This window comes from Fusarium tjaetaba, assembly GCF_013396195.1.
Source record: "Fusarium tjaetaba strain NRRL 66243 chromosome Unknown NRRL66243_c0000142, whole genome shotgun sequence".
Lineage (NCBI taxonomy): Eukaryota > Fungi > Ascomycota > Sordariomycetes > Hypocreales > Nectriaceae > Fusarium > Fusarium tjaetaba.
The window spans coordinates 12,002-36,976 of NW_023501338.1; the positions used below are offsets into that span (position 1 = coordinate 12,002).

Genomic DNA, 24,975 nt, shown 5'->3' on the forward strand with positions numbered 1-24,975 from the left:
ACTTTACAGACAATTACACACTATGCTGAGTCTAAGATAAGAGTTATATAAGTTCAAAGGTAGTAAGTGTTATTATTTATCTATATAAATTACATTCCCAGTTCCTTTAAGCTTTTGTTCGCTCTTAGTGATGAAGTTTATATATTAACTCATGCTCTCAATAGACCTTATTACATTATAATGTAATCAGCAGAATAGGATAAAAGTTTAAACTGAACTGCCTAATCGTCCCTCTAACTTAATAGATCTATGCACTGTATATAACTTAGATACTTTATAATTGCCTGTATAACATTTAGTAAGTATTTTTAACATTATCTAGAGTTCTATTCCCGCGGTCAACTGTTTCGTTACCTTCGTCATCACTTCTGGAACTGGTCTATGATTGGCCCTGATGAACATGGATGGCATTTCTGATTGGTGTTATCGCACAGGCAAATCCACTTCCTAAACAGGTCAAAAGGGCGAGCTGCTGACCTGAGATTTCTTGGTCTGACGATGATCACTCGCATCCATGAGTAAAAGGTCCTGCATTCGGGAACCGCGGACAGCTCGGTCTTGCCAAGAGACTTCCCGCGGTCACCGTTCTCACTGCATCCACGGAAACCTCGCGGATTCTTCCCGATGCAGAATGGAGTCAATGGACAAGATGATATGTCTAAGTATATATAGACAGCGCCGGAATTTTTCAACAAGATCAGTTCAACAGGAACAAACATACTATTAAAATGATTCCCTCTCCCTTTGTTGACGTGATTGTCGTTGGCGCCGGTCTCAGTGGCCTCCAAGCAGCTGTAGACCTCGACAAAGCCGGCCTCTCATACATGGTCCTCGAAGCTAATGATCGGGTTGGCGGCAAAACTCTCTCTGTCCCGGCATCTCCGAAAAGCGACGGACTGGTTGATCTGGGTGCAGCCTGGATAAATGATAGCAACCAGAAAGAGATGCACGCCTTGGCCCAGGAATTCGGCTTCGACCTTATCGTCCAGCGCACTGAAGGACTGTCACTCGATCAGTCGAATGGAACGACGCATGCCATTCCTTATGGGCAGTTGGGAGATGTAAGTTTATTGCAGTCTTGATGTACTTGGCTGACTTTGAAGTTTACGGACGAACAACTCGCTGAGATTCTCGCAATCATGACGAGACTGCAAGAATACGTTGATCGATCCAATCTTGAATATCCTCACCTCGGACCCGATTCTGGGAGGCTTTATTCCATGACCGCCTTGGAGTTTGCTAGTAAAGAGTTTGGCGAAGGCATTGCCGAGGTTCTTGTAACGATAATGGCCCGGGATCTTCTTGGTGTCGAAGCGGACCAAGTCAGTGCCTTGTTTCTCATCAACTACCTCAAGAGCGGAACTGGTCTTGCAAACATATCTTCGGATAGGAAGGATGGCGGCCAATACTTGCGTAATCGCCAGGGTTAGTTCTTGCATCTCATACAAGACTGAGCTAACAGACCAGGTAATGAGATGTTTGCAATCAAACTAGCTGCGAAACTCGACAAGAAGAACATCAAGCTAAACTCGCCTGTCGTCAAGATCATCCAAGATAGGAAAGGCTGTACAGTCAGGACGAAGAACGGTCACAAATACCACTCCAAGAAAGCAATCCTTTCAGTTCCGACATCTCTTTATCCCAGGATCGACTTCGAGCCTCATCTTCCGCCAGCAAAACAAGAGCTGGCTCACTCTACTGAACTTGGCTACTACTCAAAGTCCATCTTGATCTTTGATAAGCCCTGGGTGGCATAACGCCAATCTCTCTGGTGTACTGACATCCATGGATGGTCCTATCTCATTTACACGGGATACCTGTGTTCCTGAGGACAAGCAGTACAGCATTACTTGCTTCCATGTCGGTCATCCCGGACGAAAGTGGTCTCAGCTGTCTGAACAGGAACGCAGGGACACAGTGATGAAGCAGTTCAACGACGCTTTTGGTACAGTTGTCGAAAAAGTCCCTGAACCTATCAACATAATTGAGAAGGACTGGCTCAAGGATCCTTGGTTCCTTGGTGGACCTAGCCCAGTGATGAAGCCTGGACTGCTGACTGGTGCTGGGAAGTCTATTCGTAATCCTTTCAAGAATATTCACTTTGTTGGGACGGAGACCTCTATTGTTTAGAAGGGGTACATGGAAGGGGCTATTAGACCTGGTATCCGCGGTGCTTGTGAGGTTATTGAAGCACTTGACTGATTGGCTTATTGTGAGTGTCGATGAGAACTGTTGGGCGGAAGACAACATAGATTGCAGCCAGAGCTATTGTATAGGCTTTGCTAGGGATAATGCTTCTCTTTACCTGTTCAATTCACCTTTCTCAAGTTAAACCTTCGTAAAATTCTTCAGTAGCATTATATCTACTGGCCAATTTCTCTAGCTTATTTCTCTACCTACAAGTTCTGCATATCGTGGTGGCTAGCGTGCATCAGTGCTAATAGAGGTTTCACACTTAATGTTGGGTGAAAGTCCTCAACTTAGGCTGATACTCTTAGCAAAATTTTAAAATTTTAGCTAAAGTAAAGAAAAGTAAAGAAAAGCCCTATAGAGGAGTTCCAATGTTGTTTCCGATATCGATTGTCAGCTCATTGCCTGGACTGTGCACTACATCTCCCCTTACACCTTGTCCGTTCTTAGCAAGAACGAAACTAACAGATGGAGAATCGCCCTGAGGAAGTACTGAAACAGTGATAGGAACTTGGGACAAGTTAGCTAATTGGATACAAGCCCGGCAGGGTTTCCGTGCTCACTGTAGTGCTGGTTCAGATTCAAGACTGTCATCCAGTTGTCTCTATCCCGGACCGTAACAGGGGGTAAATCTTCGTACGGACAGTCGATGGAGTAGTCGGCTTCTTCGCCGGATTGATTGATAATATTGAGGATGTATAGGTTTGACATGCTGGTGGGCTTATCGAGGATGCATAATAGGTACAGTAAAGTGGCAAACTTGAAGTTGAAAGTCTGAAGGAACATCGAGGATATGAAGGGGAGTTTGGGTGCCTTATATGTCCCAACTTTGACAGAACTATTGAATCTAGCTGCAATGTGACAATATTGTCTTAAAAAGGCGATACAGCCGCTTTCTGATCTGGTATAGTATAGCGCTAAGACTGTCCACAGTCGTTCAGCCCGCCACTATTAAAAACACTAATGTACTGCAGACATTAGAAGTTGAGTCTAGAACGCACAACACCGTATGCTTTGGCACCTAGCTATAGGGGTGACTGCCGCCTATAAGGTTAAGCTTTAGGCTGCCTAAAGGTAGCTGATAAGGAACCTCTTACTGCCCCGCACTGCAAGATCCCCACTTCTTACTGGTTCATGGCGTGTGAAAAAAGGTTGTAATTGGCTATACTGTACAGAGTAGACCCCTTAACTACATACCCTCGGTATCGGATGTCCTCTTTTTCCAGGTGTCGTTTCCAAAATCATCTCCACCTCATTCTTCTCTCAAGGCTATACTATACCCGACTTCTATCTTTCCCTGATTTACCGTACAACTTTATATCAAGGTTCTCTCGCGATGGCTTCCAGCATAGAGAAACTGGCCTGCGAAAGCTGTATTCGCGGCCACCGCGTCGCTAAATGTCAGCATACTGGTGAGTACTATGTGCCCCAGAACTCTCAAAGACACAAACTCATGATAACACGATGTACAGACCGCCCGCTCCTCAGAGTCAGTCGAAAAGGACGCCCGGTCTCTCAGTGCAATCACTGTAGGTCCTTGCGCAACTCCCGATCTGTTCACACGACGTGCAAATGCGCATCGGCATCCCATCAGGCCATGCTGAAGCAATTTGAACAAGGTATGCTCCCTTCTGGCTATCTCATCAGAGCTGATACTGACTGTGTTTCGTACTCAGAGCGATGCCGCTGCGATGAGGGTGAAGTTTGCGCATGTGCACACAAGACAGGTCGCAGAAATAAGAAGGGCATCGAGTCGCCACCTTCAACAGACAAAAGCTTAACACCGTCAGCTGCCTTGTCACCTTCCGATTCTGTGGAAAGGACTACAGAGACTTCCCCGACACCATCTCGTTCATGCTGCGCGTCCAGTTCAACCCCTCACGATACTACCCAATCCATCAACCCAATTTCGATTCCAAACCCTAGTATACCGGGTTCTTGGAACTCTGGGGATGTGCTTGAACCGTGGAACCCCTCAGTACTGGATTCTTTGCCAGAAACCTTCTTACTGAGTACCCAAAGTTTAACAGAAACATCGGATCCAGCCCTAAACCTTGGCCTGAACCCTATGGCGATATCTACTTTTGACGATCCATTCTCAACAATGGGGCCATTTGATGCGGGCGGTCTTTTCGACGACATCGATATCAGCCAAATACATTTCCCAGATGAGTGGGTCGCTGGGGATTTAATGATGAATGAATCTCACGATCCGGAAACGAAGCCCAACCAACTTTAACGCTGCGGAATTGGAACTCTCCTTGGCTTAACCAGTAGCGGACAAGGGATGGATTTATGATCGATGAATCGATATTTTGGTGGCTACACAGCGCAACTCGACAGGTACCAGATTGTTGGCGAAACATGACGTAGAAATGGCTGCATCCGATGGAGATCGGACGCTGAGAGATATAATTGCTTCTGATGACGAGACGAGCCCGCTGCATTGGGTTCCTTATGTCCACTTCGGCGTGTGATTTCTTCTGCTTGAGATGCTGATAGTCAATGTTGAAATCTGGTATTAATTGCTTCAATGAATTGTATGCTACTGCTGCTGATCACACCAGCCATCCGGATTATATGTAGCCAAATTCTGGAACCCAGACTGTTCCCTCTGAAGTGCACTCAGCTTCTCCTTCAGATACTCCCTCTGATTCTGATGAATCCTATCAAAACTCAATAAAAACGTTACGAGGAACAAAAAGTCCTCAACTCTCGCTTCAGCATCTTGTTCTTCGCCTGGTCCAATTGGAAGCGCCAACACGTCAGCTACAGTACTCGTAATCTCGAACAGCTTCTGCAGAATCCCAGATCCATGTAGTCCAATACTCTCAACTCTCTCTAACCGAAGGACCACATTGCGTAGTTGAGTCGATAATCGTTGTGCGGGGAAATGCATCGAAAAGCCCTCATGAGAGTTCTGCGGTACCGCTGATTGTAAAAGACCTTGAGATAACGCAAGCTGCCAGACGAGAATTCTCATCCATAAACGAGTGATGAACAGATCAACGTGTTGAAGCTCCGTTAAACCCCAACCACTCGACACCAGCGCATTATCAGTTTCTGCAGCATCAAACTCGTCCTGGTCAAGTTGAGCTTGTTTATGCTCAATCCATGCAGCAGTCATTTCCGGAGCCGACGCTTGTGGATCTTGTTGAGCTCTCCAGTGAGCCAAAAAGGTATCATCCAAGACGTGGAATAGCTCAATCAGCCGATTGAAGCCTTGGTTGACGTGGGGAGGAAGTTCGTGGTCTGTTGTCAGGACGCTCAGACTGAGCGGGGGGAGAATAGCAGGATGACCAGCTACTATTGTGAGAAAACGTTCGTGGATGGAAATTTCGCAGTATAGACGCTGTCGGGTGGCCAATTCATGGTCGGTTAGTGAGGCATCCTTGTATCTGTCAAGGTCCAGCATCTGAATCATTGCAATGGCTTCTCGAAGAATAACAAAACTGCGGTCGAATCGCTTAAACGCCATGAGACAAATCTCCAGGAATACGCATGTTACGATGCGTTTGACTGTCACTGGTAGTCTCCCGAGAATACCAACTCCCATCTCGGATTGTCTATGCGCTTTGAAACTCAGATTCATGAGCTCGGTGATTCTCACAGGTGCTTCGCCTTCCGAATCCCAAGAAGTTTGTGTAAGGTTGATAGTGACAGCAGCGTATGCGTATACAAGCGCCGCATCCTCAAAGCTTTGGTCCATCGCCTCAATTGCAGCCACAATCTCCGAAGGGAGAATGATTGGATTGACGGGAAAAACAACGCGTTCATAGTCGAGCAACAGATTGAGAAAAAAGTCTGAGGAATACGCCGACCCAATACTCGTCGGTATCGCATTATAAGCGACGGGCGAGGGATCATCAGTCTGTGGAGAAGCCGAATTGGACCTTGCATCGTCAGGTCTCGTCCCCTCTCGAATCTGCGCTACCAATCGCCCTCGCACGGTAGGTCTTCGCTTGGAGGTTGCAGCGGAGTAGACGCATGCCAGGTTAAGGTGGCCACATTGCGAACAGGGGACTGAGCCGCTACATTTGACCTTGCGAACGCGACATGGATCGCAGGCTTTTGAGATTCTTCCGGTCATTGTTTGTTGGTTGAGGAATGAAGTGATCGAGACGAGATGCGGAGTCGAGAGGCACGAGATTTATCACGCTAATGAAGTCTGTTGATAACCCCACATCGCCACATTCAGACGAGCTGAGTCTAGAGCCAAGCCTCAACTGGAGATTTACTGGGGTAGTTCCGGCATTTGACACGTCGCAATATGGTAGAGGCATGTATGTTGAACAATTCATCTTGTTGTACTAACTAATTACCGCTATGACGCTTATTCCATAATAAGCATTGACAATCACGTTTTAAACTATCTAAGAAGCACTGCTGTTCACCTTCTCAATGTACACAGCACTAGCCTTTTCCTTGGTCTGAAACTCGGCATCAAGACGCTCAATCTCAGTAGTCTTGAACTGGCGAGCAGGAACTCCACGCTCGAACAAAACATCGAGCTCACCATAGGTTCGGCCCTTGGGCTCAGGAAGACGGAAATATGTCCAGACAGCACAGAGGAAACAGGTTCCGGCCCAGAAGAAACCAGCCTTGGCACCCCAGTTCCAAGCAGAAGGGTTCAACATGCGAGGAGTAATGATGTTGGTCATAATTCCGACAATGTTATATGTGTTTCGGGCGAGGACAACGGTCTTGGTTCGGAGACGGGTGGAGGACAACTCGGCGACGAGGGAGTAGCAGACGGGGCCGACGGTCGAATCGTAGGTAAAGGTGTAGATGAGAAGAAGGGATCCGATTGTCCATTGGGCAGCTACGTTGTCACGGCCAGCAAAGGCGACACAGCCAATGGCCAAGAGGAAGACGCACATGGCTAGCTGTCCATAGAGGTAGAGGGTTCGGCGACCGAACCAGCCCATGAGGAACCAGGAAAAGACAGTACCAACAGCTCCGATGGCATACTGACCAAGGGACATGGAGAAGCTGTTCTCAACACCCATGCCGGCCTGTTGGTAGAAGTAGGTAGAGTATCCCATAAAGGTAGAACCGCAAAGAGTCTGGATCATCCAGGTGACACAGACGATCTCAGTTCGTCGAAGGCTGACACCCTTGAAGAGGTCAAAGTATGAGGTACCAGACTGAGCTTCCTTTTCCATTTCGTTGGTGTGGACCATCATGGAAATCGTCTCATCAAGCTTGAAGTCGATATTGCTGTTGCGGACGGTGAGGCGCTCCAGGGATCTCTTGGCCTCTTCAATGCGACCACGGCGAACGAGCCACCAGGGGGACTCGGGAGCGAGGTAGATTCCAATGATGAGAGGAACAGGCCACATCCACTGGAGAGCAAAGGGGATCTTGTAACCCCACTCATCAGTGCGAGAAACCATGGCCCGGAGAACACCGGAGGCGATGAACTGGCCGAGAACCCAGCAGAGGTTGACATAAGTGGTGAGGTAAGCTCGGAGGTGGGTAGGGCAGACTTCAGAGGCGTAGGTCGTAGTGAGAGTCTGGAAAACACCCCAGGGGACACCAATAAGTATCTCTCCAATGAGAAGCTGGACCAGAGTCTCAGAGAAGAAGATGATGAAGATGAAACCGATGCAGCCAATAAGCGCACCGATCAGTGTCTTGCGGTAACCGAAGCGATCAGCAATGATACCGTTGAGGAAGAGACCGAGAATTTGACCGCAGAGAGTTCCGTTGGAGAGACCAGATTGCCAAGCAGCTGTCAGTTGATAGGTGCCGTCAGGCTGCTCAACACCAAACTTCTTCTGGAAAGGAGGATAGGCAAAGAGGTTTCCGAGAAGGACGACATCGAATCCCTCCATGATGATACAAAGGGAGAGGAAGATGGACCAGAGACAAGCTTTCTTGTAGAGCTTGAAGGACTGCATCAAGCCCATCTTGTGCTCGGCCTCAGTAGCAGCAGCGGCTTCATGAGCGACGTTCGCGTCGACTGGCACCGCGACAGGGGCGATGCCATTGTCAACCTTGGTATCATAAGACATGGTGAGAAGGTTGAGTAGTAGACTGTAGAAGATGAGATGAGGGTGATGATCTGGATGTGAATCAGTGAGCGACACGCAACATCTTATACTTGGAGATGATTCAAGGAGTTGAAGCTGTCGAGAAGCGAAAATTAAAGGAAAAACAGGATCGTAGCACAAGGTTTGGACCAGCTGTTAGCGCAAAGGGGAGTTCTTTCGCGGGGATGGCCGTGATAGGACCGGTGCTAGGCCAGAGTGGTCTAGAATTAAGCGTAAATGAAGCCATGTCGGTCCGGGCGTCAAGCCACATTTGGAGGTTATTTCTCTGGGGGAGACTCTGGAGATCGTTAGCAGTGGAGGAGTCTCTCCGTTGTGTCTCCTCACCTCCCCCATGGGGAGACAATCATGTGAATCTGGGGTTTGCTCATCGGGCCGAGCATTGGCCAGTGAAACACCAAAAGTGGCGGAGATCAGCAGATGCTCGTGAACCATTGAGAAATGGGGATGAGGGATTAGACTTTGGTGTTCTCGTCGGTCCGGTTAAGAGCCAATCAATGCTCAGTCAGCTCGTCGGTCCGAGGTTGAACCAATGGTGTTGGAGGGGAGACTCCGTCGACTTTGAGGCAAGGATGGCTTGGGTTGCACGCGGAAATATCTCGTCGGTCCGACCGAGTGCTGCGGGGGAATTACCATTGTGATCTGGGGAAGATGAGCGGGTGAATTACCATCAGACGATATTTAAATCTACTTGGATCATTCTCTTCTTTGCATGAAGCAGGCTCTCAAGTAAATTATTCTTCGTTTATTGCATCTTCACAATGACTGTCAGCAGACGTTCAAAGCAATGGTGGAAGCAGGCCATCATCTACCAAATCTACCCTGCATCGTTCTGCGACTCCAACGGCGATGGCATGGGTGATCTCCAAGGCATCATATCCAAGCTGGACTACATCGCCAGCCTAGGCGTTGATGTCATCTGGGTATGTCCCATGTACGACAGCCCGCAAGTCGACATGGGCTATGATATCTCCAATTACGAAGATGTCTATGCTCCATACGGTACTCTCCAGGATATGGAGGAGCTGATCCGCAAGACACACGAAAAGGGCATGAAGATTATGCTCGATCTTGTGATTAACCATACTTCTGACAAACACGCTTGGTTTGAAGAGTCAAGACTCAGCAAAGATAGCCCCAAGCGCGATTGGTACATTTGGAGACCTGCCAAGTACTCCCCAGATGGTCAACGTCTACCCCCAAATAACTGGCGCTCCAATTTCGGTGGCGGTAGTGTTTGGGAGTGGGATGAGACAACGGGCGAGTATTACCTCCACCTCTTTGCCAAAGAACAACCCGATCTCAATTGGGAGAACCCAGAAACGCGTCGGGCCATTTATGCTTCGTCAATGGAGTTTTGGCTTGACAGAGGCGTCGATGGCTTCAGAGTCGACACCGTCAACATGTACTCCAAGCTCCAAGACTTTCCCGACGCGCCGATCACCGACCCGAAAGCGAAATACCAACCTGCTGGACTTCTCTACTGCAACGGACCCCGAATGCACGAGTTTCTCGGCGAGATGAATGAGATACTCGAGCGATATGGTGCTATTACAGTTGGAGAACTTCCTCATACACCGGATCTGGAAAAGGTCCTGAGATATGTTAGCGCGAAGGAGAAGCAGCTCAATATGGTATTCCAGTTTGACGTCGTGGATATTGGTTTTGGGAAGACGCACAAGTACGAGACGACACCGAAGAATTATACACTGCCTCAGCTGAAAGATGCTTTTGGTAGAACGCAGAGTCTGATCCAGGGGACTGATGCTTGGACGACTGTGTTTATGGAGAACCATGATCAAGCACGCTCCGTATCACGGTTCACAAACGATAGCCCAGAATACCGAGTCGCGGGTGCCAAGCTCCTTGCTTTGCTGCAGTCTTGTCTAAGCGGTACGCAATATGTCTACCAAGGACAAGAAATCGGATCCGTCAATGCACCAAAGGAGAGCTACGCATTAGAGAACTACGTCGACATCGAGAGCTACCAGTTCCTCGATATAGTCAAGGAGCGATCAAACGATGAACAAGAGATCGACAAGGCCTTCAATGCTCTTCAACACCTGGCCCGAGATCACGCTCGTATCCCCATCTGCTGGAGTGACGCCAAGCACGGGGGTTTCTCCGAAGCAGCAGGCCAAGACGCCAAGGAACCATGGATGCAAGCCCATCCTCTATCACACGAGATCAACGTCGCATCTCAGCTAAATGATCCAAACAGCGTGCTTTCATTCTGGAAGAAAGCACTGCATTTCCGAAAAGAGTTTTCTGATCTGATGGTTTATGGAGATTATAAGCTTCTTAGACGAGAAGATCCAGATGTTTATGCTTTTGTTAAGGAGTCGCAGGTTGATGGTTCCAAGGCTGCTGTTGTTTTGAACTTTAGTACTGAGGAGAAGACGTTGAGTCCTCTGACGGGTGAAGAGATTGGTGTTAGTGGACAGGAAGTCAAGTTGGTGCCTATTATGTCGACGCATTCTGGAAAAGAGCAGGCTGGTGTCTTGTCGCCGTTTGAGGGGCGGGTATACTTGGTTACTTAGTTAAGCAAAGACATAAAGAATAAAGAGGGTTTGCAAGTTACTATTAGGGTTTGCCACTGCGGTCTGTTCGTTCTTATTAAACACAAGGTTATCTTTATGTAGCCAGCAAATCGGATGTTTTCGCTGCTATGAAGCTCTCTCCTTCAATTCATCACTGCACTAAATATTCAGTTGATGCGAAATGCGAATATTGTAAATCACAAAGGCTAATCATTTCTCCGCTCTCATATTTCCGCAGCATTATTTCGGCCTCTTTCTGAAGCAACAAATGACGCAAACTAACGACCAACAGCTAAGGAAACCTCTCAACGCGAGACTCAGGCGTGTACGCCCTTGTTTCCTTCCCGTTTTAGTTGAAGAGGGCTGTAACATACCCATGAGCCAACAACAAAACCACCTGCACCAACGGATATCATTCCTTATACGAAATAGCTCCGGAAGGTCAGGAAATATGACACGCGTTGATGTCGTGCGTGTATATAGGAGACGAACTCCTGAGATTGTTCCCTGTGTCGCGTTCCCATCTTTTGCTGACAGACACAATATCTGAAACCCGGCTACTCACAAAACAAACTTTCCAACAATCCCAGATGTCTTTGAACAACAACCCGTCTTCAAACTCATTTCAGAATATGGGCCATAGCACTATGTCTTCTGACGCGGTTGAGACAACCACTGATTACGATAAGCGCCGTACTCAGCACCAAGACAGTGGTTCGGTGTCGTCTGATTCTTCTGGCTCGCAAGACGCAAGTCCATCCGAAGGAACGGCTAATGCTACCCCTCGAAGTTCATCAACTACTGACGGAGCTAAGCCTGGTGATTCTCGAATGGTTGTTGATGATCCGTTCGATAATGAGAAACGACAAATTCTTTTCAATGCCATCGATAGGCTTCAAGCTTGTGGCTCCCACAAGTACCTAGCCATCCCACAGGTATGTCTAGACTCTTATGCCATTTTGGCGAGTTTCAAGCTGATAATGCCCAGCTCGTTGTCGCAGGGGAACAATCTTCTGGGAAATCGTCCCTGCTCAGAACATTGACTGACATTTCATTCCCCGTCATGGCTGGGATTGGTACACGCTTTCCGATTCGTGTCGTTTCGCGCCGAAGCCCTAGTTCACAGGGCAGTAGGGAAAGATTTCGTATTTCCCTAGAACGCGCACCACGAGATGTAAACGGCTTGCAACGAGCCAATGCTGCTGCAGATGAGTACCGTCTAGAGGGAGATACCTTGACCATGGACGTATTCGAGGCTGCGCTTAAGGATGTGAGTGATTGCCATTCGTCTGGGATATATAGAGCGCTGACCAGAATATTCAGCTCTCTGAGAATAAAATTGGCATCAGAAAAGGTCAAGGAGTGGGGGCTAAAAACTTTGTCCCAGACATTGTTAGAGTTGAACTTGAAGGGCCTAATAGATCTCCTTTCAACATTCTGGATCTCCCAGGACTCATCTCCTCAGAGTATGGTGTCAATGAACCAGAGCCTCTTGGGACACAGGAACTAGCCAAGGAATACATCTTGCGACCGGAAAAGACACAATCATGTACGTTTCTTACCCTCAAATGACATTGCCGAGATCAACCCATAGACTCATAGCAAGCTAGATGCACAATACCCGCAACTTCTGACCTGGGAAATCAACGGGCTTATCAGATTTGCAAGGAAAATATATTAGACAAGAGTAGACTGGTTGGCGTCTTCACGAAATGTGACAAAGCGGATCGCGAAGAAGCGGAGCGAGCTGTCAGTCGATTCTCGAACTCGGGCTGCATGGTGCTAACATTTGTCAGGTCATTTCAGCAAAAAGTGATATTGACAACGGAGACTCGATCTTTATGGATGGCATGTTTGTCGTCTGTAATAAGACATCAGAGTCCCGAGTCAATGAAGATGAATTCTTCAACCGCAAGCCTTGGTCTCAAATACACAGTGGACGGAGAGGAAGCAGGAAACTCAAAGATCATCTTGGGGAGATTCTTACTTGCGAAATTGAAAAGGCATTTCCAAAGCTTGAGAACGACATAAATTCAAGGCTCAAGGAGAAGCGCGCCAGGCTCAAAGACATGGGTGACCCTCGGCTCAATTACAGTCAGCAGCAGGAATATCTCAACCGCTTTGTACGCGAGTACTCCTCCAAGTGCGAAAAGGCTCTTAGACGACCAGGATTACTTGAGTCAGAGACCATGGACCTGAGACAAGAGCTGAATCACATCAACAGCCAGTTTGACAATGTCATGAGATGGGTCGGTGGGTTTTGGAGGTTTGAGGACGAGGGCGTGGACCCGCGGCCCGTTTGCGTAGAATACGGAACTTTCATCGACAACAAACAGGGGCAGTCGAAATCAGCACTACAAATCTTGTATCCGGTCCCTAAGCTGGAGGATTACACAGAGGCGCTGAAAAAGATCCCGGCATTTGAGGAGCATGAGGATGTCGAGCCTTTTGACAAGTTTGTGGATACGGTTACCAGCAAACTTCGCAGGTTCGGCGCATCCCAACCGCCTGGTGTAGTCAACTCGGATATTTATCCTGTCATCTATCGAGCTCAAGTATCCAAGTGGAGATATATCGCAGAAGAGCACTTGGACAGAGTCAAAGATGCATTGAAGTCAAGCTATGAGGAGATCCTGCGTTCTGTCTGCCCGGACTCTGGAGGCACCAGGATTTTGCATCATGAGCTCAAAGACCGTCTTCATTCAATGTTTTGTGAGACACTGAGAAGAGCCCAACAAGAACTGAACAAGTACTGCGAACAAGAAACCCAAAAGGAACTCCTTCAAACCACCAACAATGAGTTCAGGACTAAACTAGAATTTTGGCGAATGTTGAGATACGCCAGAGCTTTCTACCTTGGGGCCGGTGGCGAAGAGCCCCAAGATCTTATCTCAGGCCAGACTTTGGATATAATGTGGAGGAACATGAACTTTTAAAACCATGACAGAATGGTGCAAGATATACATGATGTTATCAAAGTATATTATGGGGTAAGGGCCAGACCTGGCTATAAACAAAGACCAGATTTGCTGATTCAATACAGATTTTCCTGGAGTCATTCATTAGCCATGTCACTCAAACCATAGTGGAAGGTTTTGTTATGGATAAGAATGGCCCTCTGAGCAAGATGACGACTGAATATGTTCTCAGCCTTCCAAAGCAGGAAGTCAGCGACATGACGAAAGAGGACAAAACCGCAGGTCAGCGGAGAGTGCAACTAAACAGGGAAATCAAAGGTCTTGAGAGTGATCAGGAGATTGCGAAAGAGGCAAGGGTTAAAGTGGAGGCATTGAAGCGTGATTAATATTGCTTAAATTCATTATTATTATAGTATCTATAGCTATTTGTTTACTTTCATTAAATGCAGAGTAAGCCTTGAGATTCACACTTTGCGTTATTGCTCCCAGGACTCAAATCTACCTCAAGACCAAGATTGTTCTTCGAGTCAGGTGTGGTGATTAGTCGCGCCCGTAAATATTTAACTAAACTAACCAAAGGCTCACGCCAGTACCATTGATCTCCTGCCAACCAATCTTATTGGCTATGGGCTACCCCAGTAACTCGCTCATCCATCTGCGCATCTAAAAAGCTCGGTAGCTGTTCCTCGGCAGGCGGCCTAATCCACGATGAATCTTGACGCAGCGGGATCCTATCTCCAGCCTCTAAAACAAGGTCTTGCGGTTCCGGCCTACCATCGCTCGGCTTCAAGATGATCAAATCAGATGTGCCCGCCGCCTTGAATCGTTCTCCTGCAATTTCGAATTGCACTGACCATTTTAATTGATGTGAGACACGGATGTTGTATATCTGGAGTGAGTGCGTGAACTCGGATTGTACAGATGTCCAGTGTTGAGGGTAGCCTGTCTTCTGACCGATGCGCAGGTTGATTATTTCCCCAATATCGATGGGTTGAGAATCTGCTGTAAATGGGATCCGTATTGCTTCGCCGTGCTGCTTGATGGCTTGATTGAGTCCGAGGTCGATCTCTGTGCTTTCTGGGACTTGTAAACCCGCGTGGCAAATAATCGTCGTAGTGGTGACAATAGAGACCCGCATCGACACTAGCTTGACGTCCTGTGCTACATCTCGAATAGCATCGCTAGTTTCCTCCCAGTTCGGCGCCACAAAGAGCCTGAACGGTATCGGCGTCGGGTTATCCATCTGAACGACCTTTGGCACTTCAGCAAATAGGTCAAACGCCAACGTAGGATCCTTCGAACTATGAAGAGACTGTTTGATCTTGTCTTTCCAAGACGCCTTCACATCTCTCATCCCAGGAATAAGTCGATGACTCGAAACTGCACGCTGGTAGTAATATCGTTTAAGCTGAAAGTCTGCAATCGGAGAATCTGGAGTGACACATGTGACCTTGAAAGGAAATGTGGCCTCCAGTACTTCTTCATGGCCTTGGACAGTCATTGTGATCTTCGCCTTGATCACATACTCAATAACTGCTGCCATGTTCTTTGTCCGAAGCATATATGATGGTGGCATATGATTCACGGGACCCAAAGGTGTAGAATCATTGACGTATTTCGGAAGCTGTACCGTAAACGGCCATTTATGTATGTGTTTCGAAGACTCGATATGTACAGGGCCCTGGAAGATGATCTTTGGACGATAGCAGAGGTCGAAAAGGCCTCGATATTCTTGAGAGTTGTTGCCGATGACTCCGATCGTTCTCCCTCGTCCAAACATGCAAATGCTCACAGATGCATCGGGACTTATCGTTTGAAACTGTCGAAAGACATGGCCGGTGATGATATCACCTGGAACGTACGTATCTTGGTCCAGGCCGATGCCCAGCAACGGGCCGGATCGGAGAGGTGTATGGATGTTCATGGTGCGATTAATCGGTGTTAGTGATTGAGGAGAGACGAAGCTAACGAGAAACTTTTGATCTACTGAGGTTTAGTGATAAACGCCTTCATTCATTATCAGTTAATGAAATGAGGCACGGTCGGCTGCCCCGTGAGGCGCAATGCTCAGACCAAGGCTGAATTGCTGGAGTTGTCCAATCGCAAGGGTGCATGGGACCCTCTTTTGGGGGCCAAAGTGATGAGAGTGACTCTTGGCTCGTGCCGAGCGATTTCCCTGGCGTAGCGAGTTTCAGACGCAAGCTTCGTCAAAGCCAGAGTACAGGGTATATCAGAACGAATTTCTTAAAGAATACGCAAGACCTCCTCACGACTCTCTTTTATACGTTTAGCTAGAGGGCTCACGAGATCATGCTCAGTAAATAAGAGTTTATCATTCTTTCCGCGGCGCAAATAGATCATCCCGACACGCTGTCCGAAGTCCGGGCTCACCGGAGACTGCTAACATCACTTAATACACGCGATGAGTTAGTTACAACTATATTAATCAAGCTACAACGATATAAAATGAAATGCCTTGAAAGTAATTTTGAAATTTTAATAATTATTATTACTAGCTTTTAAAGACATTAAATAATAATTTATTATCTTTACAATGTCAACACTGAAGAGCTAGTATTATTGGAGCGGACTCGCGATTTGATGATAGTCGGCAATAATTAATAATCATGATGATATCCACTTGGACTTACATAACTCTGCCGGTCGGAGCCGTACAAGTCGCGACAGGTGGGTCAGCAGGCTCTAGAATTGAAGCCGAAGCTCTGAATGATTACTGAATGGTGCATAAATCGTTGGGACAGGAAATTAAGTTGGGACAGAGACTGATAGAAGTTCGTTGAGATGAAGGCCCCGTCGAGATGGCGAGATGCGTTGAGAAACGATTGAAAAACCACTTCTAGACTTATCCAAGGCTCTCAACAACTGTCTCATAAAGCAAGCGAGACGAATCCGTGGAAGATAAAAACGCAGGTTCTTCCACTTACCAGACAGGCTCATCATTCACTTCTCATTCACCATCATCACTCAAAAACAACCTCAATCTTTCTTGCAACGCAATTCAACGTTCAAAATGCCTCTCTGGAACATCTATCACACCGAGGGCACCTTCGCCTCTCAAGAGACCCGAGACAAGCTCGCCCAAGACATCACCAAGATCTACACCTTTGGCGAAAACGGTCTTCCCGCCTTCTACGTCGTCGTCCAATTCATCCCCCTTCCCGCAGGTCATGTCTTCGTCGGCGGTGAAGCCAGAGATGAGAAGCCTTTTGTTCGACTGGTGATTCAGCACATGGCCGTTCACAGTCATGAGGGCGTTCATATGGACGACTTTCCTAAGCAGTTCAGCGATTACATCAACGCTACTATCAAGCCTTACATCGCTGATAAGGGATACGACTGGGAGGTCACCGTCACTGATACCCAGCGCGAATTTTGGAGGTTCAATGGAATTGCGCCGCCTCCTTGGAGGAGTGAGGCGGAGAGGGCCTGGGCTCGAGATGGTCGCCCTTCGGAGTGGGAAGAGAAATAAGGAGCGGTCTGATGTAGACGTGGGAGCTGGTGATACGATCAACTTAGTCTGTTCATAGTCCTTTGTCAATGGATGACTAACAATTCCATGACGAGCTGCAAAACGGCCCATCGGAGGAGACCAATCGCTGTAGTCCTAAATACAATCCAACACAAGTTGACTTACCGCAGACTTTGAGTTTCTAGTCAAGAGTGATTATAAATCCATGGTCTATTCCTGCCGTGTCCCGAAAGACCAACCAACGAACGAACAGTCCTGAAAAACAATTTCCGGTATAATCCCGTCAGTGATGTATTCCTCCGCACAATGCGGACTTTGGGGATTCAACATTTGGGCGTAGGGCCCCACTGATAGACCTATAACGTTTCAATAGAGTTTATTACCAATACTTTGGGGTATACACAAGCCAGCTAGTCTAGTCGTTATCTCCTCAAGGCCTCGGCTACTTTCTTCCCGAGACCCTTGTATTTATAATCACCATTGAAGATCACTACGTTTCGAAGCATTCAACGTTAGCCAAACTCCGCAGAAACATTGAGCAATAAGCGTTCCAGTTAATAGTTATATAGTCTTGGATATTATCTAATTTACAAATCGTCTTCTACCTAAATTCCAACAGCTAATCAAAATGTCGCTGCCAGAAACCTACCGATCTTTCAGACGCACTACAGGCGATCTTCCAAGGACCATTGAACTGTCTACTGAGAATGTACCTGCGGAGCTCGGACCTAACGATGTATTAATCAAGATTCATGCTGTGTCTCTCAACTTTCGAGATGTTGCTATGCTGAACGGCCGGTATCCGATGGAAGTAGAAGAGCGAGGCATTCCATGCTCGGACGCTGCCGCCGAGGTTGTCGCAATCGGATCGGCAGTCAGAGAGTTTTCTGCAGGAGATCACGTATCAGTTATATTTGACCTTAATAATATGACGGGGTACGAAGACGAGTCTCATTGTTCCCTTGGAGGAGACACCGCTGGTGTTCTCCGTGAATACGCTATTTACCAGGACAAGCATCTGGTACAGCTACCCAAGTACTTGCCGTGGGAAGAGGTAGGACACAGTGAGCTCAAGAGTCTGAGTTCCTGCTGACCCGTTTATCAAGGCTGCTACTATCACCTGCGCTGGTATCACGGCTTGGAACTCTCTCAATGGCCTGACTACGGTATCTAAGGCTCGCAGCGCCCTGCTGCAAGGTTCGTTCCCCGCCAATTCTTGATCTCGGATACTAAAGACTGAAACAGGTACTGGAGGCGTCAGCATGTTTGCTCTGCTAATCTGTGTTGCGGCGGGCATCCAACCAATCATTACATCTTCGTCCGACGAGAAGCTTGAAGCAATCAAGAAACTCGGCTCTGAAGTCCGTGGTATCAATTACAAAACTATCCAGGACCAAGCATCAGAAGTCACTCGCCTCACAGATGGCCGGGGCGTCGATTTCGTCATCAACAACACCGGCCCAGCGTCTATCCCCCAGGATATCAGCTTCTTGCGCCAACGAGGGGGCACTGTATCCTTGGTCGGCTTCTTAGATGGTATTGGCGGTGATTGGCAGCCTGCCGCTATCATGGCATTGATGGGAAAGTCTGCTCGAATCAAGTGAGTTGTTACCCTGAGGGTCCTTGTGAACGCGCGCTGACTGCTGATGTTTTAGGGGTATTGCCACTGGCTCTAAGGATGACTATTTGAGCCTGAACAAGTTCCTGGAAGAGAAGAAGGTTTCCCTTGCTCCGCTCGTGGATCGCATTTTCTCATTTGAAGAGTCACCAGCAGCTTTCGACTATCTCTACTCTGGCAAGCATGTAGGAAAGGTTGTGATCAAGATCTAGCCCGCGGTCGGTGTACCAATCTATGGGCCAAGTAGTAGTCATCTAAGGACCTTTGAAGATGGTTATCCCTCCGGGGGCTCCTGGCGGAGGGCCTGTTCTCGCTCCGCTCGTGCGGGCGACCTCTGAAGAATGATGATTGCTGCCTCAACATCTCAAATACGGATATTTGGACGAGCTCATGCCGTTCTACATAAGCAGACCACTTCACGTATGATTCGTCACAAGGATCTCCCGGTTTCTAGTGTCTAGATTCGATAGTCCTCAGTGATATACACGCATATCCCGGAAATCCCGTCGTTGACCCGAAGGAATCCAATCATGAAACAAGCGGCTAATATGCACTAATGAAACAAAGAAGAATTCTAGAATAAATCGCGCATAAGATCACGTTAAAGCCAGGATCTAAAACCGGGACGTGCATATGCCCCAACGCGAGCATTATCCATTTCGAGTTTTCATTACCCCTTGCCAAGTAAACTGATACGAGGATAATTGGTCTTATCGCTGGGACATATAGTGATTGAGGCCTTCTCCTATTCCTTGTTGAATGAGGAAGGTTACCGTCAACGATCTGCTGATTGATGTCAGTGCATCGGGGTGACTTACTCGTGTCTTTATCCGGATTGGTCTGACGTGTAGATCTTTGCCGGAGAGTGGTAAGCTGAAGCGCCGCGCAAGCTGTGACCAGAAAGACTAGCCGAAAGTATCCGTTATCAGCATGCGTGGAATTTCTAGAAGGAATTAAAGTGAGCGGAATGACATAACTCGGCATAGTGGCGTAGATCTACCGTGCGTATGCCGACAAACATCTAAAGCTGCATTTTCAGTAATTCTCTTGGTGATATTCACTGCCAAGTATGACAGTTCAAATCACGTCTGGGGAATATCCGCCTTCCCCATGGGGGCTGTTGAGAATTCTGGTTCTCATCACTAATGAAAACTCGAATCTCACGACTCCAGACTCGAGGGACCTGATTTCGCAAAGCATTTGCATTCGTCGACATTTGTCTGGTGATTAGAGGGGATCAGGGACCCGAAATGTGGGTTATTATGGAGATTTGACTCTGGTGATGGAGTTTGCCAAGGCGAGAATGGAGATACGTTAGTCATAGTATGATGAGCCCATAATATGCCAAGAATTGGTCAAAGTTTGCCTCGCGTTCGTCAGGTCTTCTTTAATAATCACTGTAAAAAGAATAGTGAAAGTTACGGTAAAAGACAAGACGAAAGATGGCCTAAAGGCTACGGATGTCCACCAGATATGGATTGTATCTCGACGTCGTGTTAACGTTGGCGGCTAAATGAGGCTCAAATTCTAGACGCGTCAGGACACGGCACTGACGTCAACCCCGGCGATACCGAGCGACAAGAAAAGCACAGACTTTACTACTTCGGTCTAATTTCCATCACTCAAGTCTTGTCCAGCGAAGGGCAGTGCACTCTCTGGTCAGAATCCGACTGGCGCGGACAACTTCCTCTGTGGATATCACATCAACGTCTCACTCAAAGTGACCGAGTCTGGCCGAACGAGCGAATTCATAGACCGATGTGGAAACGTTTCATAAACCCCCATGGGGCTTCCGTGCCTGGGGCGATATCCGCCGAGGAATGGAGTCTAATGCAGCCTTGATTTCAGCGGCGATACTAGGGACTCTTTACCCCAATCAAGAAACGGCTGCCATGACGTCTCAGCGTCTTTTGCCCAGCCCCTATCCTGTCGGACCATCGCTGCGCTATTTTATACATATCGTGAGGCGAGTGGTATAAAGCTAGGTCGAATTCCACTAGTATTTGCTTCTTCAGCTTCCAGCCTTTCACTCATCTACATCATACCTCGTCAATTGTCCAGGTGACAGTCATCATTCAATATCAACACAGCAAACATGGAGAAAGATAATGTCACCAAAACTGCTGGACAGTTTCATGATCCCAGCTCCGATAGTGATGGCCTCAAGCATGAGATCAGCTCTCAAGAGGGTCACGGCCATGACTTCCAGACTGTGCAAGAGTCTGCTGACAACACCAACATTTACTCCCAAGGCGGCAAGAACTTTCGAACACTGAAGCGGTGGGATACCATCTTTATTCTGTTCGCCAATCAGATCGGCCTTGGTATCCTGTCTCTGCCCTCGACCCTCAAGACCCTCGGCCTCGTTCCCGGTATCATCGCCCTCATTGGCATTGGTGTCATCTCCTGGTATACAGCCTATGAGTTGTTACAATACTACAGATTACACCCTCAGGTGCTCAACATCGTCGATATGACCCGCTTCGTCGGTGGGAGAACTCTGGAGAGTATTGCCGGGGCCATGATGATGATCCAGGTCATCTTCGTCGCAGCCTCAGCTATGGTCACCCTTTCCATTGCCCTCAACACAATCAGTAGCCACGCAGCTTGCACTGTTGTCTTCATCTTCATTTCTTGCGCAGCCTGCTACGTCTTTTGCATTCCTCGCACTACCAAGTTCGTGTCACACCTTGGTATCCCCAATGCTCTGAGCGTTTTGGCTGCGTGCATCCTCGTCATGGTTGTTCTTGGCGTTCAGGGTCCCAAAGGCGTCGATAACATGTCTGAGTGGAAGAGGGAGATTGTCATTGTTGGAAACCCCACTTTCCGAGATGGTCTTAATGCTTGCTTGAAGATTGTCTTTGCGTATGCTGCCAATCTGAGCTTTGTTGTAAGTGCATCACATACATGACCATAATCTTATACTAACTGGTGACAGGGCTACCTTGCTGAGATGACCAATCCTCTTGAAGACTTCAAGTTCTGTTTGACCGTTCTCGAATGCGGTTCCATGACCATGTATGTCGTTTTCGCCGTCATCTTCTACTGCCTCGGGGCGGAATATACAACATCTCCCATTTTGGGATCAACCTCGACGACCTTTGCAAAGGCCGCTTTCGGCATCGCCCTCCCTGCCATCTTCGCTACCGGCCTCGCTTACGGGCACATCGGATCCAAGTACATCTTTGTTAATGTCATGAGATGGACTGGTAACCTCAACGAAGTTACCTCCAACTCTGTCAAATCTTGGTCAACCTGGATCGCTTCCGTCACTGGCTTCTGGATCGTGGTCTTTATTCTGTCTAACGCTATTCCCGTCTTTGACTCGATCCTTTCAATCACCTCGGCGACAACAATCTCTTGGTTCACTTATGGTTTCAGTGCCGTCTTTTGGTTCCATATGAACCAGGGTCAATACTTCCGTGACTGGAAGAAGATCTCTTTGACAATTGTCAACACACTCCTTATCATCATGTCACTTTTCATGAACGCAGCTGGTCTGTGGGCATCCATCACTGAACTTCTCGACATCTTTAACTCTGATGGTGGCGTTCGTGGTGTCTTCTCTTGTGGAGACAATTCATAGGATGTTATTACCTCTTCTTGTACTATAGACCTTCTCAATTAGCGTTTTCTCAATTGCATGGCAATTTCATCGTTAATTCATTCGGTCTACCTGAAAAAGTCTGAATTAGCCGTGATGCAATGGAGGTATTGTTCGTGATGGGTTCGATCGGAGGAAATGGTAATTCCTCCTAGACTGACTTTTGTACCATGCTGTGTCGGCGATGCAAAGCAACGCGAAGTCAGCCTAGACTCAGTCTTTGTGTGTTGAATTGACCCCGGATACAGTCGTGATTCCGCCAACTTCCAGCACCTTCTAGGCCCGGAAGAACACGGGAATAACGCTGTTGTGTTACAGGCCATATGAAGTGCGGAAATATGCGGCTTGGCGCGAGCGATAACAAGCACAGGAGAGTTTGGCGTGCGCCCTTAATTGACATTAAACGTCGATAGCTAAAAATGCGCCTTCTGGGTGACATTTTGTGTTACCCGCCGAGGAAAAAGCTGAGGAAAAGGAAGTAGATATAAATGACTTAATTCCTTCAAATAATCATGACAATCAAGGCGTCGCAAAATAATACCATTATCCATCTCCATCTCTATCTTCACCCCAAATGACTCGCAACATGTCTTCCCCGCCTTTCACCATTCGCAGCCACCAACCCGGTGACATGGGTTACATAACCTATAGACATGGGGCAGTCTACGCCCAAGAATACGGCTTCAACTATCGCTTCGAATCTCTCATTTCGAGAATCACTGCCGAATTCCTCGATAATTTTAAGCCCGACCTAGAGGGCTGTTGGATTGCTGAAAAGGATGGATCATTCCTCGGCTGCATCATGTTGGTGCAAGACAAAAAGCCAAAAACTGCAAAGCTACGATTGCTATTGGTGGATCAAAACGCAAGAGGTCTTGGTGTAGGAACGGCCCTGATCCAGAAATGCATCGATTTCGCGAGAGAAGCGGGTTATGAGCACATTGATCTTTGGACTCAAAGTATTCTTGAGGGCGCCCGTCGACTATATAAAAGGGCAGGGTTCGAAATGATTGAGACACAGAATCACAACGATTGGGGCGTGGAGTTGACGGGGGAATTCTGGACGCTAACGCTATGAGGGCTGGGTGGGGAAGAGACGAAGCGTGATAGGGCGATCATTTGGAGCAGTCGCGCGGATAGAAGTTTGTACCATTCAATGAATTTGTTGAATGCATTCAGTCTACTGAACTTTTATGACCGGTTTTCCGTATTCCTGTTCCCAAAGGCCATATACCTCGCAGGATCTCACCCAAAATTGTTGGGAACGGAATTAATAGACGCAGACAACAGAACTCAAATAATTCCCAATAAAATGCCTGAGAAGGCTAGAGTAGGGATAAAGCAAGGCATACATCAACACAAAAGCCGCTCCGAATACTGTCCGGAGGGCGTGCCTTCCTCAATCACCTACACAAATGGGAAGCCCACGTTGCAGATAACCTTAAACACCGATGACCAATAGCAGAGACTGCGTCGTCCGAAAAGGGAAAATCTTGATAGCGAGGGACTCTGATGATGACAGTTTCGAGCGGAAAAGAACCCAGATCACTTCCTTGTCAGTATAACGACCATACCGCTGATCTCGGGCTGGTATCAACTTGGAGTCCTAATAAAAGACCGCCACCATAGCATGCTTAGTACCCGAAAATCGATGCCGCCAATGTGGTAAGAGCAAAGCCCATGCCGTTGCCAGACCAGTATTCTCCTTACGCCGGTTCGCCGATCTCCAGATCGTAACCTAATTTATCGTCTCGCGACACTGTGATCAAGGGAGACAAGAAGGTAGTACAATCAGTATCCTCTCGAAAACCCAACCGACCCGCGATTCTGAGCGCCAATCAGTCCTTGGCAAGGATGGAACACAACCGGCTCTTCGCGATTGCCAGCGTCTGTGGCCACCTTACCAGCATCATACGTGGCCAGGCTAACCAAAGCTAGGGTTACCGGAGACACAGGTGCATGGCTGGACCGGTTCTCATCGCCACTTTTGGCTTCGGATGCCTGGCGACAAGAGGGTGGATAATGGCCATCGTGGATGGTAGTGACAGGAGACTACTCTGACACGTAGCCTTCCAAATTAGCCTTGGCAGAAGGGTGAGACGAGCTATAGCCGCCCTCGTAAGGGAACTCACCCTCAGACTTTGCGAAGACAAGTCAAGTCGCAGCTTGAGGCGATCGGCCTTGCCGAGAAGATAGAGCCACGCCAGCCTCTCTTCGTTCGATTGACTGAGAAAGACGATTATCCTAGTTTCCATACATAGTAGACTTTCCAAGAGTACACTACATGAAGTATGCAGTGACAAACCTTACCATGTCCAAGCACCATTCTGACAAAAGCCTGAGCTTACTGGGCCATAAGGTTTGAATTCTTCAATTAAATATCATAATTCTTGTAAATTCTGAAGATTATATAGGTGTAGAATTAGCAACATGGCCAGCGTTCCTTGGTATTGACTGGTCATGACGCATTCAGGAAGAGTCCTTCGCCGAAACTGTGGGCTAGAAGTGTTATTTGCAGTTGAGATTTGTGGCTGTGAGCTTATTCCAGCAGGGAGAACCTAG

The 24,975-nt window shown here is 47.7% G+C and overlaps 12 protein-coding genes across 12 annotated transcripts; 8 read left to right on the forward strand and 4 right to left on the reverse strand.

The window, feature by feature from the left end:
• Nucleotides 1-728: 728 nt before the first annotated feature.
• On the forward strand, nt 729-1,757 carry FTJAE_7192 (flavin-containing protein; the record flags this gene model as incomplete). The annotated part of the gene is made up of 3 exons (XM_037353884.1): nt 729-1,061; nt 1,104-1,413; nt 1,468-1,757. 3 exons carry the CDS (start codon nt 729-731, stop codon nt 1,755-1,757), a joined length of 933 nt encoding a protein of 310 aa, XP_037205717.1.
• Nucleotides 1,758-1,785: 28 nt separating this feature from the next.
• On the forward strand, nt 1,786-2,130 carry FTJAE_7193 (flavin-containing protein; the record flags this gene model as incomplete). The annotated part of the gene is made up of 1 exon (XM_037353885.1): nt 1,786-2,130. One exon carries the CDS (start codon nt 1,786-1,788, stop codon nt 2,128-2,130), a length of 345 nt encoding a protein of 114 aa, XP_037205718.1.
• Nucleotides 2,131-2,545: 415 nt separating this feature from the next.
• On the reverse strand, nt 2,546-2,976 carry FTJAE_7194 (uncharacterized protein; the record flags this gene model as incomplete). Its single annotated transcript, XM_037353886.1, has 2 exons — nt 2,546-2,700; nt 2,754-2,976. 2 exons carry the CDS (start codon nt 2,974-2,976, stop codon nt 2,546-2,548), a joined length of 378 nt encoding a protein of 125 aa, XP_037205719.1.
• Nucleotides 2,977-4,735: 1,759 nt separating this feature from the next.
• On the reverse strand, nt 4,736-6,280 carry FTJAE_7195 (transcription activator; the record flags this gene model as incomplete). Its single annotated transcript, XM_037353887.1, has 1 exon — nt 4,736-6,280. One exon carries the CDS (start codon nt 6,278-6,280, stop codon nt 4,736-4,738), a length of 1,545 nt encoding a protein of 514 aa, XP_037205720.1.
• A 283-nt stretch (nt 6,281-6,563) lies between these two features.
• FTJAE_7196 (major facilitator superfamily transporter) lies at nt 6,564-8,678 on the reverse strand (the record flags this gene model as incomplete). Its single annotated transcript, XM_037353888.1, has 3 exons — nt 6,564-8,257; nt 8,352-8,523; nt 8,571-8,678. 3 exons carry the CDS (start codon nt 8,676-8,678, stop codon nt 6,564-6,566), a joined length of 1,974 nt encoding a protein of 657 aa, XP_037205721.1.
• A 326-nt stretch (nt 8,679-9,004) lies between these two features.
• FTJAE_7197 (glucan 1 6-alpha-glucosidase) lies at nt 9,005-10,783 on the forward strand (the record flags this gene model as incomplete). Its single annotated transcript, XM_037353889.1, has 1 exon — nt 9,005-10,783. The coding sequence occupies one exon, from the start codon at nt 9,005-9,007 to the stop codon at nt 10,781-10,783; it is 1,779 nt and encodes a 592-aa protein (XP_037205722.1).
• A 647-nt stretch (nt 10,784-11,430) lies between these two features.
• FTJAE_7198 (RBTMx2) lies at nt 11,431-13,719 on the forward strand (the record flags this gene model as incomplete). The annotated part of the gene is made up of 5 exons (XM_037353890.1): nt 11,431-11,718; nt 11,772-12,053; nt 12,107-12,332; nt 12,465-12,532; nt 12,580-13,719. 5 exons carry the CDS (start codon nt 11,431-11,433, stop codon nt 13,717-13,719), a joined length of 2,004 nt encoding a protein of 667 aa, XP_037205723.1.
• Nucleotides 13,720-14,317: 598 nt separating this feature from the next.
• Nucleotides 14,318-15,625, reverse strand: FTJAE_7199 (uncharacterized protein; the record flags this gene model as incomplete). The annotated part of the gene is made up of 1 exon (XM_037353891.1): nt 14,318-15,625. The coding sequence occupies one exon, from the start codon at nt 15,623-15,625 to the stop codon at nt 14,318-14,320; it is 1,308 nt and encodes a 435-aa protein (XP_037205724.1).
• Nucleotides 15,626-16,732: 1,107 nt separating this feature from the next.
• On the forward strand, nt 16,733-17,191 carry FTJAE_7200 (uncharacterized protein; the record flags this gene model as incomplete). Its single annotated transcript, XM_037353894.1, has 1 exon — nt 16,733-17,191. The coding sequence occupies one exon, from the start codon at nt 16,733-16,735 to the stop codon at nt 17,189-17,191; it is 459 nt and encodes a 152-aa protein (XP_037205725.1).
• A 628-nt stretch (nt 17,192-17,819) lies between these two features.
• Nucleotides 17,820-19,021, forward strand: FTJAE_7201 (uncharacterized protein; the record flags this gene model as incomplete). The annotated part of the gene is made up of 4 exons (XM_037353895.1): nt 17,820-18,245; nt 18,298-18,388; nt 18,437-18,791; nt 18,847-19,021. The coding sequence occupies 4 exons, from the start codon at nt 17,820-17,822 to the stop codon at nt 19,019-19,021; spliced, it is 1,047 nt and encodes a 348-aa protein (XP_037205726.1).
• Nucleotides 19,022-20,904: 1,883 nt separating this feature from the next.
• On the forward strand, nt 20,905-22,395 carry FTJAE_7202 (neutral amino acid permease; the record flags this gene model as incomplete). Its single annotated transcript, XM_037353896.1, has 2 exons — nt 20,905-21,699; nt 21,748-22,395. The coding sequence occupies 2 exons, from the start codon at nt 20,905-20,907 to the stop codon at nt 22,393-22,395; spliced, it is 1,443 nt and encodes a 480-aa protein (XP_037205727.1).
• Nucleotides 22,396-22,999: 604 nt separating this feature from the next.
• On the forward strand, nt 23,000-23,491 carry FTJAE_7203 (acetyltransferase; the record flags this gene model as incomplete). The annotated part of the gene is made up of 1 exon (XM_037353897.1): nt 23,000-23,491. One exon carries the CDS (start codon nt 23,000-23,002, stop codon nt 23,489-23,491), a length of 492 nt encoding a protein of 163 aa, XP_037205728.1.
• Nucleotides 23,492-24,975: the final 1,484 nt, after the last annotated feature.